General features: G+C 39.6%; 1 protein-coding gene across 1 annotated transcript; it reads right to left on the reverse strand.

Moving 5' to 3' along the window:
- Positions 1–7,015: 7,015 nt before the first annotated feature.
- On the reverse strand, positions 7,016–8,531 carry LOC308363498 (formyl peptide receptor 2-like; the record flags this gene model as incomplete). Its single annotated transcript, XM_080836304.1, has 2 exons — positions 7,016–7,495; positions 7,983–8,531. The coding sequence occupies 2 exons, from the start codon at positions 8,529–8,531 to the stop codon at positions 7,016–7,018; spliced, it is 1,029 nt and encodes a 342-aa protein (XP_080692430.1).
- Positions 8,532–20,691: the final 12,160 nt, after the last annotated feature.

The following is a 20,691-nucleotide window of genomic DNA, read 5'->3' on the forward strand; positions in this document are numbered from 1 at the left end:
CACCACAATTATCTGCCAGTCTTTTTTCAGACTTGCATGCAGTCTTGCAATTTTGCAGTCTTCAGTCATGCAATTGCTGTTTCACATGCTGTTTCACGTGTTATGAGCAATACATGGCCGTGGTTTTGTTTCTGTGTGTGAGTGGTTTTGGTCTGTGTGTGTGTATTGTTATGTCATGCTTTTTTTCTGCAAAATCCCCTTCTGAGGAGATAGCTGACCCTAGCACCTTCTGCTTCTAATTTCTCTCTTTCTGTTTCACTTCTGCTACACCATAAACACACACACTTCTAAAACACTGTCCCAAATAGGAACGTCCTGATTCCATATTATTACTTTGACCTCCGCCAAGGCCAAATACCCTATGTCGCTACATTTACAAAAGTGCCGAAATGACTGCCAAGCATAGGACCAGGGATATAATAAACCAGCAATATTTTAAAGACTTATCACATGGAACAGAATGTTGTCAGTTAATTTGAACTATAACCTATAACACAATAGTGGCATGATAGTGCATTGTTTTGAATAGCTGGTGAGGTAAAAAGCATAGTGAAACAAATAGAGGATGTGAGAGAAAAGCTTTAAAGGATTGAATAGACTAGAGGGCAAGAAATAAAGAAAGAGAGACGTTTGCAGACTAAGTCAACCAATTCCTGTGTCAGAGTTGACGCCTATGAAAAGGAACACTAATGACAACTTCCTCAATTTTGACAAAACATTTAAGTTAGCAGTGATTAATGAATTTCCACGAGTTTAATCTCAGAATTCCTCTCACAGAGTTACAAACGACATAGCTATGCAACCAAACAATCCATAGGAAAATCCACAGAGAAAAAGAAGGCAGTGAGCTGGTGTCAGTTCTTATTTGAAAGAGGAGGCACATCCAGCCTCTGTGATTTTATTTTTTTAAATGTATTTAAGCCCAAGTCCTGCCATCCTTTGATACATACCATCATAACACAAAGGAATAACACATACCAGATCCTGACTGTAAATCATCCAGCACAAGCAGAAATCCACAGATATATAACAGTGTAGCCTGCATATATATTTAAACAGACAACGCCCTGTGCAACAGGGCAGCGGTGTTAGGGAAATTTATTTTTAGGGCATATATTCATCACATCCCCATGTCATTGTCATGAATTTCTGTGAATATGTCCAAAATGAGATATCTCAAAGTCTCTATGATCAGTCTCATGTCAATATATATTCTTGTGGAGCTTAAGCACAGTGCCATGGTATATTTTACATTTGAAACCAAGAGAATAATGAATAACGTTGGAAAATTGCATCTGAGTACAAAGTATCCATATTAAGGTCTGGTTGTGGAAAAAATAAATATCTCTGCCATAAACTCTCACAAAGATCATGTTCAAATAAAACTGTTAAACAAAATACTTTTGTGAGGACAGTGACTCATCAATGGCTCCATGTTCACTCAAATTGCATACAGTATATACATATAAGCATATATATGAGTATATATGATACAAATCTTTATCGTATATTGTAACAGAAAGTCCTATGTACAGTGTAGAATTTCTGATTTTTTCTAGACTGAACTGCAGTGGCGGTCCGTGCATTTCACGACTAGGCCTTCAGCGATGTCCTACACGATGTTAAACTCAGTGAATCCACCTCCTAATACCATCATTACGACGCCATGGCTCTCGAACCATTATATTTATACAGAAAGGCAGTATAAGTGAGCATTGCATCACCTGAACATAGTCGAGTACAACAGACTTTATTAATATTTCCGGAGCATTTAAAATCAATACACCCGTATTAACAATAAAGAGTAGTAAACTCTCAGTTATATGATCGCTTGGATATTACTGTCACAACTTAAAAATAAAAGGCGATATTCAGGGATTAGTCTACAAAGTTTTATTAAGTCCACCGAAAGTAGCCTATGTGAGCTTTAACAAGTTTGTCCACTAAACATCGCATTGTCCCACCTGCAAAGCAGTTTCATTAAACTTCCCATCCTCACGATATCCAGTTTTTCTTGAAAGTTCCGTCTTGAAAATGACGTTGTAATTGTATCAAAAACTGGAATTATCAAGTTGGTGTAAACCAGTTTATTTGAGTTGGTTAATGTAATTATATTTAGTCTTACCAATTGAAACAACTAGCATAATAAGCATTGAAACCGATGTACGTCGTTTTCGCATTAGCCAGCTAAACTGAGCACTGAAGCACTGCACCGGTCTGCCTCAGTATCCAATCAAAGGACGTTTACGTGTCACGTTCAACGCGAGGAAAGAAATCTTCCGGGCCTTCTAGAACATAGACATCATAATATACATATTTATGAAAAGAAAATATTCAAATTAAATGTATTTTATTACATTTATTTTCTGATGATGCTTAGGCCAGCAGAGAAGGCCTTGAAGGCCCTGACGGACCACCACTGCTGAACTGTGACATCAAATAAAGATGAAATAAAGATTTAAAATAAAGACATTCCTAGCCATTAACCTTAAAAACCGATACAAAATGAATCCAGAATAACCACATATGGTTTTAGCTTGCTGTGAAAAAAGTTGATGGGTTGCATCAGAGTGAAAGTTGAAACGGGGGTGAGACATTATTCAGAGGACAGCTATTTTGGCAAACAGAAACCTTAGACCTTTGAGTAAGAATGGGAAACCGCCATCTGAAAACAAGTGACTAACAGGAACTGTTAACAGACATTTTAGCTACATAACTTCCCCTATCTCCTTTCTAGACCATCTGTGTTGACCTGAGTCATTTCCATTTTCCACCAATAGTGAACAGGTTCCATTCTGGTTTGCACAATTTTGGACCCTTTCGGCACATTTCAACCAAAAATTAAAGCTGCAAGCAGCGTTGAGCGGGCCCGAGCACGCGTGCGCACGTCGGGGAAGGCGCTGGTCGACGGCTGACGTGCACGGCACAGCCGTCCGTCAAGCGTAGAGCAAGCCGTGAGAATGCCACGTACATCAAAACATCACAACAATACAGCGCAAAGAATAAAGAAAGCAACGTTTCCAACCACCAACAGGTGGCGCTATAGGCGAGTGGCATTATGGGCATATGTCCGCGTTCAGGCCTGGTCCAGCGTCCACCCTATGACTTTTGGTCAGGATCAGACAATGTGCGACGTTTCCAACCACCAACAGGTGGCGCTATAGGCGAGTGGCATTATGGGCATATGTCCGCGTTCAGGCCGGGTCCAGCGTCCACCCTATGACGTTTGGTCAGGATCGGACAATGCAGGCAGGAGTTTTAAGTGACTTAAGAGCACTGACGAGGCATAAAAGTTTGAGGGTCTGCCACGCCCACACCCTTCAGATTTTGGAAAAACCCTACATAACTTTTGATCCCCCATGACTGAAGAGTATCTTGACCAAGTGTGAAGGCCTTACCATTAAATCTGTAGGAGGAGTTCGATCAGATGCGAGGTGTGGAAATGGCGAGCACTGGCGAGTCGTAAAAGTTTGAGGGTCTGCCACGCCCACACCCTTCAGATTTTGGAAAAACCTTACATAACATTTGATCCGCCATGGTTGAAGAGTATCCTGACCAAGTTTGAAGGCCTTACCATTAAATCTGTAGGAGGAGTTCGATCAGATGCGAGGTGTGGAAACAGGCAAACACCAACAGGTGGCGCTATAGGTGAATGTCACTATGGGCATATGGACGCGTTCAGGTCGGGTCCAGCGACCACCCTATGATGTTTGGTCAGGATCGGACAATGTAGGCAGGAGTTTCAAGTGACTTTGTGGTTTGTGGCGAGCACTGGCAAGTCGTAAAAGTTTGAGGGTCCACACCTTTCAGATTTTGGAAAAACCCTACAGTAGTTTTGATCCCCCATGGCTGAAGAGTATCCTGACCAAGTTTGAAGGCATTACCATCAAATCTGTAGGAGGAGTTCGATCAGATGCCAGGTGCGGAAACAGACAAAAACGCAGTCAAAACGCATATTCCACTCAAAATTGCGGACTTCCTGTTGACCTGCCACCATGGCGTCAATACACTTTTTGTGCGTCTGGGCATGACAAAGGCGTGTAGCGAATTTTATCAAGCTATGCCAAACTAACCCCAATGCATAGGGGCATTTTCAATGTTCTAGGGCAGTGGTCGGCAAATAGGGGCCCGCGGGCCAATTTTGGCCCGCCATCTATTCTGTCTGGCCCGCGAGATGACGTTAATTTGAAAAAAAAAAAAAAAAAAAAATAAATTTTTTTTCAAGCCCCCAAAAAGGCATACAGCAATCCCATCAATTTGAAACATTTATTGAGGTATAGATGATCGTCCTAAAGTGACAAAACAACAGGTGGAACATCTGTGCAGTTATCCATGACGCACAGGTCGGAACGGTATTGGCACGCGAGTGCGCGTAATCTTGTGCAAAAAAAAAAAAAAAGTGTCCTGTCTCTGTTATGTTCATGGAACTTCTTGTTACAGGACCTATTTTATGTGTAGTAATGCACTGTGTAAAATACCGTTTAGTGATCCTGTGTATAACTGAAACTATCAGTAAAGAGTTTATATCTATATTCACCTGCGTGGTTATTCATCTTGTTGTAAGTGTAGAAACATAGCAATTGGCGACGAGACTGGACTGAATCTATATGTGCAGTGAAAGTATCACGAAGAAAGAAATTGTCGACATTTTTACCGTCTGTTTTTGCCTACCCTGTGGATGCTAAGCTGAATCAATGGACCAGCAAAGCTATCATCAACCACGACTGGAGGAGGGAAACAGGACGCATGGAATGAACGAAACAGTGAGTGACAAAGTAAACTACTAAAAGAAGAAAACTTGGACATTGGCTACTGTAAGTTGAAAGAAAAAAAAATGAACAAGATGGCTGGATGTGTAGGGCAAATGGACAGTTTTGATAGTACTGTGGAAGACTGGGCTTCATACATTGAACGACTTGAGCAGTATTGTTTTACAAACAAAATAGAGAACGACAGAAAAGTAGCCGTGCTGTTGAGTGTCATGGGTGCAAAAACGTACAATTTGCTGCGCAACTTGTTGGCGACAGATAAACCAGCTTCAAAGGGTTCTTTGTAGGTCCTGCATTCTGAATCATTTTTTTCTTTTCAAGGCTTTCGACAACGACATTTCGCATCGATAACTAGCATAGCAATGTTCAGCTAATCATTTTTACACGTCATCTAAAAGAATATTTGTATACGGCAGGTTGCTAAGCAAGCGCCTGTTTCATGAGAGACGACACGAGATGCAGCAGGCGGCATAAAAACAGCGAACATAAGCAAATAAACGTTTTATTGGAATTAAATGAAATGCGTTTTAAAAGTTAGATGATGTTTATTTTATTTTAATAAAATAAATAATAATTTAAATAGTAGACCCCCCCCCCCAAAAAAAAGCTATGGCCCGCGATGCCATTGTCTGAAAAAAAATTGGCCCGTGTCCAAACGTAATTGCCGACCCCTGTTCTAGGGGGTGCTACAGAGCCATTTTGCCTCGCCCCAAAAATCGATCAACGCAAAAGATCTTCGATTTCCCGGGACAACGTCCCTGCCAAATTTGGTGAGTTTTCGAGCAAGTTTCGCACAGAAAAAGAATAATACACTGAGGAATCCCAATAGGGCTTCGCTGCTTCAGCAGCTCGGGCCCTAATAAATCAGTTCGGAACCTGAAAAGTTGGTTCCCAGCTGTTACTAAAAGATAGCTGGTTTCACCGATGTGAACCGTGATCACTTCAGTGGGACTATCATCTTATAGTTTGGAGAGGAAGCAGAATGCTGATCATGGTCAGTGGTGGTTGATATGAGTGTAGCGGACCACAGTCAGTGGTGGCTACCTTAAGTTGACATGAGTTACACCATCTCAGGGTGGTGAACAACACCGTTTCACCCCGTTACTTTAACCACTCTTCCGTGTCTTTTAGATTTCTCCTAGTTTCATATGGCTGTGTGAATGAAGTGGTGAGTGCATTACGGAGCATTACGGATTCCCTCCTATTTCTCCCATTCATTATCTCGTCACTGATTTGTCTCCTCCCTTACAGCGTCTGGAAAAACCCTAGTCCAAAACCTTATTAGCTATGTGAGCTATGTCACTCACGTTTGCTATTTTAGGCTTATCAAGACGGTGGGCTCGCATTGTCGAAGAAATTGCTCCAAATCAGTCCGATATAATAACTCATAAAAGTTCACAGGATGTGCACTTACATTTTTTACATCATTTAAAACACAATACAATTATACGTGGGTAGCATATTTACATATTTAATTCTTCATCTTGACCAATTTCCTGCGTTCTTGTCACTCTCCCCCTCTCTTCTTCTCGTTCTCCAATTCACTATTCAGCTAACCCCCTAACCTCCAACTCACTTCTGATTGGTCCATTACATTCAAATAGTGTAAATCACACATTTAAATGCTCTTTTTTGTGTAGAATTCAAAGTATTGTCACAGCATTTCAATCACTATGAATTAAGTTTTTGATAACCAATATGTTAATAATACTATTTCTGATCTTAACCATGAAGTCACATCCACTTCATGTCTTTGGCCTTTTAATTCTATGTATGATATTTTTTTTTTAAGATTTATTTTTGGGCTTTTTGGCCTTTAATCGATAGTTGAAAAGAAGAGTGGGACAGGAAATGAGAGGGAAAAGAGCTGGGGAGTGGACAGGAGAAATGACATCAGGCCGGAATTGAACCTGTGTCCTCCATGGGCATCAAGCCTCAATGTGGTCGGGGCTTCTGGTTGCGCCACAGTGCCCCCCTATTTTTAATATTTCTGATCTTATTGTATTTACAAATTCATCAATGCCCTCTGTTGATGATGCATCCTTGATAACAATGCTCCCCCTCAAAATAAGTGGAAATGCAGGCTTATTTGCTAGATGGCACCAAGGTTCAAAGAATCCTAAACGAAACCTAAACGGCACATGACCTTGTGAAAGTTATCAGATCTTTGGTGAGAGGTCAACTTGGATGGATCTTTGTGCAGCATCCAATCAGACGTCAGCAATTGTGCCAGGGGGCGATTTACCCTACACCTGCGCCTGTGCATGTTCAGGAAGGGAGCTGTTTTCCACCACGTTCTCCTGCGACTTTGTTGTCGGTTCGCCTCCATCCACAGAACGTCTGGCCTTGCTCGACAGTGTCAGGCTGAGACGACGGTGGCGCATGTTGTACCCCATACAGAAGTACAGCAAGGGGTTGACACAGCTGTTAAAGTAAGCCAGGCCCTGAGCCAGTGTCAGGCCTACCTTAACCGCCTGGGTCTTTCCGCTGGTCATCTTGACCAGCTGCAGAAAGTGGTAGGGCGCCCAGCACAGGAAGAAGGCGCAGACCAGGCCGGCCAGGATCCGCAAGTGACGGGACTTACGGTTGAGACGTGTGCGACGGATCCCCACGCCTGCCAGCAAGTAGCAGCACAGGATGACCAGGAAGGGGAGGAGGAAACCACACACGAAGCGGATGGCGTAGAAGGTCGTCTTGGCAGTGCTCCCGCCCTCTATCTCCTTTTCCTGCAAAAAGAGAGTGGGCAATGTTAGATTTCATTCTGTGACACAGGCCAAGCTAGAGCAATGGCCATGACATGCATTCATTTTTGAGCTGAACAAAATTGTGTCTGTGGTTGGGAAAGAATGATGTGGCAGATATTTTTAACTACGGGACTTGTGCATGTAAGTTTAGTTGTTTTAAAATGGCCAAATCACACTTGTGTGAAAACTTTAAAAGGCTTAAATGTAATGACATTTAAAAGGCTGCAATTGGTTTTCATGTTCCCTGATACACTGAATGACAGCCATGTGGATGATATTTCCAGTTCTGCTATGTGTGGACATAGACTATAATCTCAATGTTTCAATGGTACATAAAATTGTCCTTTTTGGCAATACATTTTTATTTTAGAATGTGACTAGTTTTGGTAAATGGGTTGGTTCTAGGTGCTATGCAAGTGAACTATTAAAACAACACAATATGAGTTGAGATAGTGATTAAGCTTCAGACCTGTAAGCTACATTTGCTGAGATTGTTCTTGTCCAGGTAAACCTGCCGGTAGATGAAGAATGGCGTGCTCATGGCCGACGCGACTACCCACACCACCGTGCTGATTAACCGTGCGGCACAGAGGGTACGGTGCCTCTTGCTGAAGATGGGCCGCCACACGCACAACGCCCGGTCCACACTGATGACAGCCAGGAAGAAAACACTGCAGAACATGTTGGTGTACTTGAAGAAGCCATTGAACTTGCAGAGAAAGACGCCAAACGGCCAGTAGTCAAAGAAGATTTTCTTTGCCAGAGAGATGGCACGAGTCAGGCAGAAGATGAGGTCAGCGATGGCAAGGTTTACTAGCCACACGTAGGTGACTTTGGGCCTCAGGTGCACCCCGGCTATCCAGATGACTATGGTGTTGCCAACAGTCCCCACAAGAACAGTGATGGAGTAGAGCACAATGGTGATGTGGTTTGTGATGGCGTCGATATCCATGGATGTCTTATCACCTTTAGAGGAGGGGCTGAGCAGAGGCGGCACGACTGAGACGTTGGAGGCCATTCTGCAGAAAACACAACTAATTAATTTAAGTGTATTATGCTTGATACTTTAGGTTGATATGACTCAGTCAAAGCAACAGGATAACTTGACTGGGTGAAGTTGAGTCAACAAATCTTTTTTTACAGTGTATGTCTTACTGTATTATTTTTTCACTGTGCTGTATCACCAACTCCAATTTCTGTGTACATTGTACATTTGGCTAATAAAGCGATTCTGATTCTGATGAAAGCACAGACCTGCAAACCTGAAAAGGACCGTGCTCTCAGTAGCAGCATGTGGACTTTCATCATCTGTTCCGTTTCCGCTCATGACAAAGGCCAGGAGGCAGACAGTGTCTGAATCACTGTCTGCCCCAGTCTGAAGAGGTTCCCTATGCTTTGAATTTCGTATAGATTTTTAGTACACTTTAAACAAATGATTTCCTGGAATGGCAAGAATAGACCTGGAATGACTAGAATGTTCATTGTACAGATATAGTGATAATGTTTTCACTCAAATCCTAAACTTTTACTTTTTCAAAGGGAACTGTGTCACAAATGACCAGCTTTTAATGCTACTGCTTTAATTTACTTCTGGATTTCTTTGCTTTGAGGAAAAACATCAAACCCTTTCATACTATCCATGTTGTGGTTTCCGGTGCACTTCCTAATTCTTTTCATAATAAAATATGTATTTGCACATACAGCATTTGTTTACAGTCTAGCTCAGCAGTCAGTCTAGCCATGATAGCCCTCTCCAGAACAATGTCATGATAGAGCAAACATTTGCTGTCAAGGAACCTGCTGCTTTCCACACCATATATCAGAATAGGTTTTATACTGAAGTATACAGACAGTGATAAGGCATACTTAATTGTTTCAAAGAAATGTCCAAAGTCCAAAAAGAATCGATTTAAAAAATTAACTTTGAGGGTGATACACAATTTGCCGAAGTAGAAAAATAGAGTGAAACTCCAGTTCAGTGTGCAACTCAACATGAAGATGAACTCACAATATGTGTGTCGTAATACTTATTTATTACAATGAAAAGATTCTTCTGTGGCATCAATTTGACAACTTGACGCCCTAGGCAACCGCCTAAGTGGCCTCTAATGAATGGTTGGTTTCACATCAGTTTTATTTGTTTATCTAGTCATTTCCGATCTTCAAGAAATCAAATGGATAAAACAATACAAACAAGTGCTTTGTATAAATGATAATTCCCATGGATCTTCTCGAGTAAATGCTTCACAAAATATGACTGAAAAATGTATGATGCATTCATTATTTCTGCAGTTTTCTATGATCTTTTTCATGCAATTTACAAACTGACGTGACAATTTTCTTCGATATCACAGCAGATCTGTATTAAGAGGAGTGGATCATAGAGCTGTTTCCCATGCTCTACTATGTGTAAAATGATGCTTACCTGTTTCCTGAGCCAATGTCTGCTATACTCTTCTGTGTGTGCTATTGAATCAGAGTTGCAACATTTGCAGTGTGTTTATCTCAAGTGCTTAACTGCTAAACAGCACAGGGCATTCAACTACTACTCTCCTCCCTCTGTCTGTCTTAGAGAGGAGGAGGCAGCAGCAAAAATGGCTAAAGGACAGCCCCCAGTGCTTCGTGCAGACATTGTTGTTTATAGAGCTGTTTAGAGACTTATCATAATTGCATCCACGCCAAGTAATCCCTAGATACCAATTGTTTACAAAACAATCCCCACCATGATCCCTATTATTTGAAAGTTAAGAGCAGACTTTATAAAGAAACAAAGTCATACAAATTGTATTGATTTCACTGGCCTGTCAACTTTTCACTTACCTTATTCTTTGTCTCTCACAGTAGGCCTACAGTAGATTACATCTCTATCCCCTGTATGTTAGAGACCCGATAAAACTTCTTAATACACATGAACACTTCAGTACGGTACTTCCATATTGCAAATATGGTCTCAGGACTACATTTCTAAATCTACCAAACACATAACATAAGCTATTAAGTGACTAATACAAGCCTCGAATGATAAGGTTACAAACCTAATACATAAGGTTGCTGACATTAACAGAATAGTAGATCAGTAGTAGATCAATCTTGACAGTTATTGAGGTTAAACATCCCTATTGTATGTCAATAATACCACACTAGGTGTACTGTATAGCCTATTTCAAATCTCTCTGGTCCCTTTTGTATTTCATCACTGAAGTAGCACATTGCCTACTTATGACCCCTGCTGGTGTATAATTGTGTGTCAGTCAATAATCTATCTATAAATCCAGGAATCTCTGTGTGTCTGTCAGTCTAGGGCGTATCTCCCTGACGGTAGTTACGTTAGTTATGAGATTTCGCATGTAGCTTACGCATGTCAAGAACCTGTGCATCCTTGATTTTGAAGATTTTTGAAATCATAGTTCGCGAGATATTTGTATTTTACCGTTTCCCGTAGGCACGAATGGGTTTTTTTTATTTTTTTTTTTTTTATTGATGCTTATTGACAATACAACAACATAAAGAATATCATAAATTAAAATAATATAGCAGTACATTACAACATTCATATACAAATGATAATGAACAATGACAACAGGAAAAAAAATAAAAGCACATCACAAAACAAGGAGGAAAGAAATAATTATCCTTTAATAACCGTGTGGAGGAGACATAAGAGTCTATCATTTTTTTTGTTATTTTTGACCAAATGAAGAGATTTAAGAAGTGAGTCCATTTCTAGCTTAAAGACATGGAAGGATGGCTGTCCTTGTAGCCATTTTTGTTTGTGGAGGAAACATTTTGAATGCAAAGTAAAAAAGTTTACAACAAATTCCAAAGGGTAGTTCACAGGGTTATCATAATAAAAGAGAAAATCCTTTGCTGTAAGGGAATATGACAATTCAAAAAGATGATTATTTAGGTCATTAAGAAACCTTTTTGTCTTCTCACACTCAAAAAAGAGATGCAACATTGTTTCATCTGCATTATTACAAAAGGAACAAGCAGAGCTTATGTCAGCATATTTCGCTATATTGACATTCACTGGATATATTTTATGTAGTATTTTGAAGTGAACCTCTTTAATCTTATTTGTGATACAGTATTTACTGGGTAACAGCCAAGCTTTTTGCCAGTTAATGTGCTGTATCAAGGATCCCCAGTAGAATTTCCCTCTAGGTGTTATTCTTTTTTTTATTTGAAAGATCTGGCGAATATGTTTGTTATCACACTTTCTGTCCATCACATCAATCCCATTCAAAAGTAAATTATACTGTGTTGCATTGTCCACACCAAATGAAAGGTGACTTTTGACAAGTTGGATTAATCCCTTAGGGATAGCTTTAGTGACTGAGTTAAATTCCCTAAATGGGACTGGGAGGCCATGACGTGACAGAAATTGTTTGTATGTCAGTAGAGTGCCAGATCCATCAAACAAAGAAATAACATTAGTAATGCCATTCTCAAACCATCTAGAGAAAAATAGGGATTTGTTTTTAACTTTAATATCTGCATTGTTCCAAATTAGTGTTTTATGAGGTGAGAAGTTGTGAATGAAGCACAGTTTCCATGCAAGAAGACATTGTTGGTGAAATTTAGACAACATGACAGGTAATTTGGTAGGGATATAGTTACATTTTAAAACAAAAGAAAGACCACCCATCTGGTTAAATATATGATTGGGGATAAAAAAAACCATAAGGAATTAAGATGTATAAGACAACGCCTGATCCAGCCGACTCTAAATGAATTAACAGTGTCTGTGAAATCCAAGAAATCTAAACCTCCCTTGGCTTTGCAATCAGAGAGCACCTCTTTCTTAAGTTTATGAGGTTTATTTTTCCAGATAAAGTCCAGAAAATTTTTATTAATCTCTTTTAACGATTTATTATTAATAAATAAAGAAAGGGAGGGATATACAAAGTGAGATAGACCATCTGCTTTGGATAAAAAGAGTTCTACCAAACATAGATAAGTCTCTTTGCAACCAAGAGTTAAAAATACTTTTAGATTTGGCCATTTTTGTTGTGTAGTTTAACTGCTGTCTATCTGTTACATTCTTAGTTATGTGAATTCCAAGGTATTTAACAGTATGTTTTACTGGAATATCCTTTATGAAGTTGTCATCACATTCATGCAAAGGTAGGATCTCACATTTGGAAACGTTCAGCTTAAGACCTGAGGCATTTGAGAATTGCTCAACCAAAGTTAAAGCGCAAGACAACTGATCTTTGTCTTGCATAAACAAAATTGTGTCATCTGCCAGTTGTGCAATTTTTATTTCTCTGTCAAAAATTGTTATACCTTTAAATTCAAGATCATGGATTATGCTTAAAGCTAGCAATTCTGTGACCAGGAGAAATAAGAAGGGAGAAACTGGGCATCCTTGCCTTATTCCACGTTTGATCTCAAATCTATTAGTCGTGTTTTGGTTAATAATCACAGAACTATTTATATCCTTATAAAGCATTTCAATTAGGCTATATTAATAAAAGAATCGCCAAAACCAAATAATTTAAGAGTCTTCAAAAGGAATGCATGTTCAATAGTATCAAAAGCCTTGTAGAAGTCTAGAAAAAGGAGAAGAGCCTGTGACTGCACTGCATCAGCATAGTCTAGAACAGGGGTCTTCAACAGGGGGTCCGCGACCCCCAGGGGGTCCGCGGAGGTACTGCAGGGGGGTCGCGAAATCTTTGGTTGATAAGACAAATTATTTTTAATATTTAAAAAAAAAAAAAAAAAAAAAAAAAAAATTCAACCATTTTTTTACCCCACAAATTTAAATGTCTTCCGAATCAGAATTGTATTTATGCCCTTTAAGTTTACATTAACATGAATCCAACATATTGTAGTGAACGTATAAATTGATCGAGAAGACGTTATCTTTCAGTCAAATCGACACATTCAGCTACCCACAGGAGCTCTCTCAAGCTGGGCACCGGTTCACTCACAGCACCTTTCATGCAAATACGACAGCACAGGCACTAGCCAATCAGATCGCGTTTCTGCCCAAGTCTGAAGAGCTTGAAGATCAAAAATAAAAGATGGCGGACCAAACGCCATAGCTGGTCTTGTTTGTACCTATAAATTGTTAGTTTGACATTTTTTTGCTTAGATTTTTTAAAAATAAATAAAGAGAAATAGACACTGTACAAGGTCAAAAAACGTTAATTGTAACTGAAAAATAAGTCTGAGAGGATTTGCGAGGTGTATGAGCCCCCTACCTAATGTTAGGATGCTACTACCTACAATCTTAACAACTTGCTAGCGGTGTGATTGACAGGTCAACAAACCAATCTCACTATAACATCTATGTTGTCAACACAACTCCATGCGCCAGACTCCTCCTCGTTCATCCGTTGGATCGTGTCAGTCAGGAGTTATTGAAAAGAAGATACATCTCACTAATGTGGGAGGATGTGTACCATTGACAGATGCTTGAGGATTCACTGTCCCTTTTTTATGTATGATGAAATAAAAACATATATCTGTGAATTATTTTAATAAGTTGTTATTAATTGATAGCTCAGAGTTGTTTGCAAGATGTATGTTTATAAATGGCAGTGGCATGGCCACCCTGTACCTTTCATGTGGTTAAATGTTAAATTAAATTAAACGTTAAAAAATGTTAAATTAAATTCAATGTTAAAAAATGTTAGGTTAAATTCAATGTTAAAAAATAAAAATGTTAATGAATATGTTAACCTTTGTATTATTTGAATAGCTTAGTATTGAATAAACAATAACAGGGTAGCCATGTTTATTTGGCACTAGGCCCAGTATTACAAACAAAATGTTATGCAATTTATATAGTAGGGGGTCCCTGCTCATCTCGCCATCAGTTTGGGGGTCCCTGGCCTGAAAAACGTTGAAGACCCCTGGTCTAGAAGATCAAGCACCAATCTTATATTGTTTGAAATATGACGATTTTTCATAAAGCCAGACTGTGTTTCTGATATGATATCACCAAGGCCAGTTTTAAGTCTATTTGCATATACTAAGGCTAATATTTTATAGTCAATCGTTAACAATGAAATTGGACGCCAGTTCTCAATACAAAGTGCGTCTTTACCTGATTTAGGGATGAGTGAAATAATACCTTGTTTCATAGTAGTAGTCATCTCCCTTTGCTCCACACATTCTTTATACATACAAAGCAAAGGATTCTGAATATATTCCCAAAAATGTACATAGAACTCCGGTGAAAGTCCGCAAATTCCGGGAGCCTTACCTTTTTTCATGGAATGGAGAGCTTTCTTTATTTCAGCAACTGTTATATTAGAATCACAAACTGCTTGTAAGTGTCAACGATTATCGGAATATTTTTACTTATTTTCTCAATGAATATACTGCAGCTACTGGGATCAAATTGGGAAGAGTACAGATTTTTGTAAAAATCTGCAACAGATTCTGAAATTAACATAGGGTCATTAGATTTGGTACCATTTATATTAAGAGGCTTTTCTTTGGCCATTCCTTTTTTCCAGTGCAAAAAAATAACTAGAGTTTTTCTCGCCCTCCTCTAACCATTTGGCCCTAGATCTTATAAAGGCCCCTTTAGCTAAATCCAAGTATAACTCGTCAAGTTGCAAGCGGATGTTTTTAATTTCTACCATTTCTTCCTCAGTAATATTCTCCTTAGACAACTCATTTATTCTTTGAAGTAGGCACTAATGGGTTATCGTTTCCCGTAGCACCGAAATGACGTCACAAATTACGTCACAAACAATATTAGCGGTATTAAAACTATCCTGCCTTCACTCAAAGTTCAGAATAGCGTTGGATACGATAAGGAGGTCCACATTCAAATTCTTCTTGGTGAACAGATACAGACTTTTGCTCAGGTAATCTTAAGACAGTGATTGATTTTATCTATTCGTTTATTTTTAAGCTTCTTTAAGGTTGCTCTTTTCTTTGCAGACATATTTTCCCACGCAAACTGATTACAATAACATAACAAAGCATATAGTTCAGGGGGCTTAGCATTTCTAGGTTGTATATCGATGTGCTTTATTGTTTTGTGTATATTTTGAAATTGTGCATAGTGTTACGGATAGTTAGTGTAGCAACTTCGTGACATGAGGAGTAGACGACGTTCAAGGTAAGAGACGTGTCAAACTGTATTAAACCCGATCTGACCAAGATACGATGTCAACAGGTTGACCACCAGGCTAAACTAACTCATCATTTAGCTACATTAGCTTGCAGCTATGTATTTTCCACTGTTGAAAAGTTCATCATACATACAGTACAGTACATACATTCATTCAAATTAACCTACATCTGAGTCCAACTGCATGACTATTCTTACCGTAAACTTACCCTTAAAAATAAAGAAGTGATCCTATTTCAACCATAATTTCATTTTAAATAAGACATATTTTTTCCACGCAAACTGATTACAATAACATAACAAAGCATAGGAGTTCAGGGGGCTTAGCATTTCTAGGTTGTATATCGATGTGCTTTGTTGTTTTGTGTATATTTTGAAATTGTGCATAGTGTTACGGATAGTTAGTGTAGCAACTTCGTGACATGAGGAGTAGACGACGTTCAAGGTAAGAGACGTGTCAAACTGTATTAAACCCGATCTGACCAAGATACGATGTCAACAGGTTGACCACCAGGCTAAACTAACTCATCATTTAGCTACATTAGCTTGCAGCTATGTATTTTCCACTGTTGAAAAGTTCATCATACATACAGTACAGTACATACATTCATTAAAATTAACCTACATCTGAGTCCAACTGCATGACTATTCTTACCGTAAACTTACCCTTAAAAATAAAGAAGTGATCCTATTTCAACCATAATTTCATTTTAAATAAGACATATTGTCATATGTGGACTGGGGCATAGCGTTGGTTTCTGTATGATATGTGGGGTTTATTGGTGGAGGGTTGTGTTCAATGTAATGTGTGTAACAATGCAATCTGTTTAATTGCCGACTGGCCGTGTGGGCTGACAGGAACTCCTTTTATGGACTAATGCACACGGCCAGCTTATTGAATGATTGAAACAGTGGCGGGAGCAGTCCTATTTTATACGGGACGTCCCTATCTGCGAGAGACTCGACTTCCCAGGTGGCCCGGGGAAATGACGCCATCGCGCTGCGACGGAGCGGGAGTGAACACAACAAACTCCTGCAGAGCAGCCGACTGGGGGAAAAAGAGGAATGCATGATCGCATGCCAGCAAAGGAAAGTGTTTGGCTCGTGGTTTTTATACTGGCGTGACTGGGCCACCATTGGGTCGCTGTGTGTGTGTGTGATTTCGTTGTCTTGTCTCCTGGAGGTGTGGATCGGGAAGCGGCGGCCGACGCGAACCCGGAAGCAGCACTGTGGAGAGAGGGAGAGCAACGCGAGTTACTGTCGGCGAAAAGGAAAGTACAAAATACCAAACGTTGACTGATTTGTGAGTCGGCTGGTGCCTAGCACTTGGCGTGTTCCTGAGTATTGTGATTGTGATTGCCAGGGTTCACTTGTTCGACTGCGGGACTGAGAGGGGTCGCACGGCAGCCTACGTTGAGCCAGTGGATCACGTTCTCCTCGTAGGATAGGACGGCGCGACGCTTGGAACTCTGGGGACTAACAACAAGTATTGTATACGTGTGGATTGTTTTGTTATTTTGGTCGGCGTGGGGGAAGGCCGCCGACCAAATTGAATTGGACTTACCTTAAATATCTGGTCAGGCAGCACACCTGCTCAGGAGGGTGGGCGGAGTCCTCGCAAGCCTCTCTTATCCATGTGGGGGGTGGGTGGCATTGGCGAGGGCCAACGTGTGCAGGCTGGAAGTGTACTGATTACCAATATTGTGTTTTTGCCTTGGTTATCATTTGTTTGCTGATTTCCCCTGTACACTGGTGTGAGCAGTTTGTAGTGGATTGATGTTTAATTCATTTTTCTTCTGAGAGGTGAATCAGATTTAGTTTCATTTGTGTTGCTTCCTTTTTGTGCACTTATTTTTCTATGAGTTTTGATTGTAATTTTGGAACATTTCTAGCTGCATTATGTGGGCTGCTCCCTGATGTGTAGTGGTGGCTGGTAGTCTCAACCTGTCCACTCTTATGTAAGCCAGGGGGTGGGTTCATGTGGGTTGAGTGTGACCCATTATATTGCTTTGTGGAGGTACTGTCTGTCCATGCTGTTGAGCTTGCGTGTTGCTGTTGACCCTTACAATAAAATCAATTAAATATACCCAGCTTGGTGTTGTGTGTCTCAGAGGGGATTGAACCTGTGTCAGTGAGTAGGCTGGCACGACAATATTTTTTCCACGCAAACTGATTACAATAACATAACAAAGCATAGGAGTTCAGGGGGCTTAGCATTTCTAGGTTGTATATCGATGTGCTTTGTTGTTTTGTGTATATTTTGAAATTGTGCATAGTGTTACGGACAGTTAGTGTAGCAACTTCGTGACATGAGGAGTAGACGTTCAAGAAGAGACGTGTCAAAATGTATTAAACCCGATGCGACCAAGATACGATGTCAACAGGTTGACCACCAGGCTAAACTAACTCATCATTTAGCTACATTAGCTTGCAGCTATGTATTTTCCACTGTTGAAAAGTTCATCATACATACAGTACAGTACATACATTCATTAAAATTAACCTACATCTGAGTCCAACTGCATGACCATTCTTACCGTAAACTTACCCTTACAATAAAGAAGTGATCCTATTTCAACCATAATTTCATTTTAAATAAGACATATTTTTCCACGCAAACTGATTACAATAACATAACCAAGCATAGGAGTTCAGGGGGCTTAGCATTTCTAGGTTGTATATCGATGTGCTTTATTGTTTTGTGTATATTTTGAAATTGTGCATAGTGTTACGGACAGTTAGTGTAGCAACTTCGTGACATGAGGAGTAGACGTTCAAGAAGAGACGTGTCAAACTGTATTAAACCCGATGCGACCAAGATACGATGTCAACAGGTTGACCACCAGGCTAAACTAACTCATCATTTAGCTACATTAGCTTGCAGCTATGTATTTTCCACTGTTGAAAAGTTCATCATACATACAGTACAGTACATATGTAACAGGTTAGAAAAGCTGTGTTAATAATTGCTCAAGATCTGTTACCTGTATTTCAGTTTCTTTTATTATCACTTTTATTTTGGTATCACACTGGTATTGGGGTCTCTGGTAGCCCCCCCTGTCTCCCCTTGCATTGTCCCTCTCTCCCCCCTTCCTCTTTCCTGTTTGTTTTATGCATGAATGAGGTAGGTGGTGAAGGATTAATGGGATGGATGAATCTGATAGATATTGCCTTTAAAACTAAGCATCTATCTTATTAAATAGCCTCTTAAAACATATTATTATTATATGTATTATATACATAAACTAGTTATAGGAAATATCACTCTTACATATGTTTAATGTGGTTTTCCTTTTGTTACATGTGGGGGGCTAGCCTTTACAGTATAGGTGAAGCAAGCAGGCTGGAAACTATTTCTGTTGGTGTGTTTACAGGTGTGATACTGTTTTTAATTATCTTTCTTTACGTGTATATTTTTGATGTATATATTACATGTTTGTTTTTATCTTGCCTGTTTGTTTTATGCATGAATGAGCCTTTACAGTATAGGTGAAGCAAGCAGGCTGGAAACTATTTCTGTTGGTGTGTTTACAGGAATAAATTACCATCTTACAACAGTTGTCCACGAGACATTTTTTATAACACAACGCAGAGATTTACACCGGTTACACATACATTCATTAAAATAACCTACATCTGAGTCCAACTGCATGACCATTCTTACCGTAAACTTACCCTTACAATAAAGAAGTGATCCTATTTCAACCATAATTTCATTTTAAATTATTTCTTTCTTTATGACATTTAGTTTATAGTTTAGACGGCAACTTTGACATCTATATTCAGCTGCACCCACTACATAATCTCAAACTTTATTTGTTGGTGTATCTCCAAAAAGGCTATACAACATTAAAACATTTCTAAATGAAAAGGAAACATGCATCACAATAATACTTCAGTGTAACCTGTACCTATGTGGAGTGCAAATATGTCTTGCTATTACACTACCCAACAGCTTCACCTATGTCTGCTAACACTACAGAATGCATAATTCCTACGGGCACTGCACTAGTCTATCTATAAATCCAGGAATCTGTGTGTCTGTCAGTCTAGGGCGTATCTCCCTGACGGTAGGTATGTTAGTTATGAGATTTCGCATGTAGCTTACGCATGTCATGAACCTGTGCATCCTTGATTTTGAAGATTTTTGAAATCATAGTTCGCGAGATATTTGTATTTTACCGTTTCCCGTAGGCACTAATGGGTTATCGTTTCCCGTAGCACCGAAATGACGTCACAAATTACGTCACAAACAATATTAGGTATTAAAACTATCCTGCCTTCACTCAAAGTTCAGAATAGCGTTGGATACCATAAGGAGGTCCGCATTCAAATTCTTCTTGGTGAACAGATCCAGACTTTTGCTCAGGTAATCTTAAGACAGTGATTGATTTTATCTATTCGTTTATATAAGCTTCTTTATATTAAGTTTCAAAGTAATGTCTTGAGTTGTACAGTCATCTAACAGACAGGGAATAGTAATCCATCAAAATATTCATATTGTTTATTAGTATAGCGTATTTTTACAGTACATTTCTGCGCTTAGTTGACTTACAACGGGGCGGACCCGCGCGACGTGAATGATGTTATAGTCATAGAACAGTCGTGTGGTTAGCCTAGAGCCTAGACCACTGACCATGCGTTCATTCATCTACTGACGCAATGAGAGAGGTTTCCGATGTATTACTGTCCGATGTATATGTTGTAATTCGTGTGTATTTTGTTTTCTCATTATTGCAATATTATAAACCTCAGTCTGCATTTGCCCTGGCAGGGAGAGGCTGTCATTCCGAAGATACTGTGTGTGATCGCCTTTGCTCTGTGTTCATGAAACCTGTCAGAATGTATGAATAAACGGCTGGGTGCCAATCAAATCACAACGCAAGAGTGGAGTACTACACCGCTATTAATGGTAGCTTATATTGATAAGCCTCGGAGGCTTTCAGATTGTCCATTGCTTTCCCATCTGTTGCTATGGAGTCCACGAAAATACGCGCAAATCTCGCTGTAAATTATGTTGGGCCACGTCGTCATGTTATCCTCCAACTGTGTTACCATTGTAAGGACATTATTAGCTTAC

The sequence above is a fragment of the Sprattus sprattus genome (genome assembly GCF_963457725.1).
Source record: "Sprattus sprattus genome assembly, chromosome: 4".
NCBI classification, from domain to species: domain Eukaryota; kingdom Metazoa; phylum Chordata; class Actinopteri; order Clupeiformes; family Clupeidae; genus Sprattus; species Sprattus sprattus.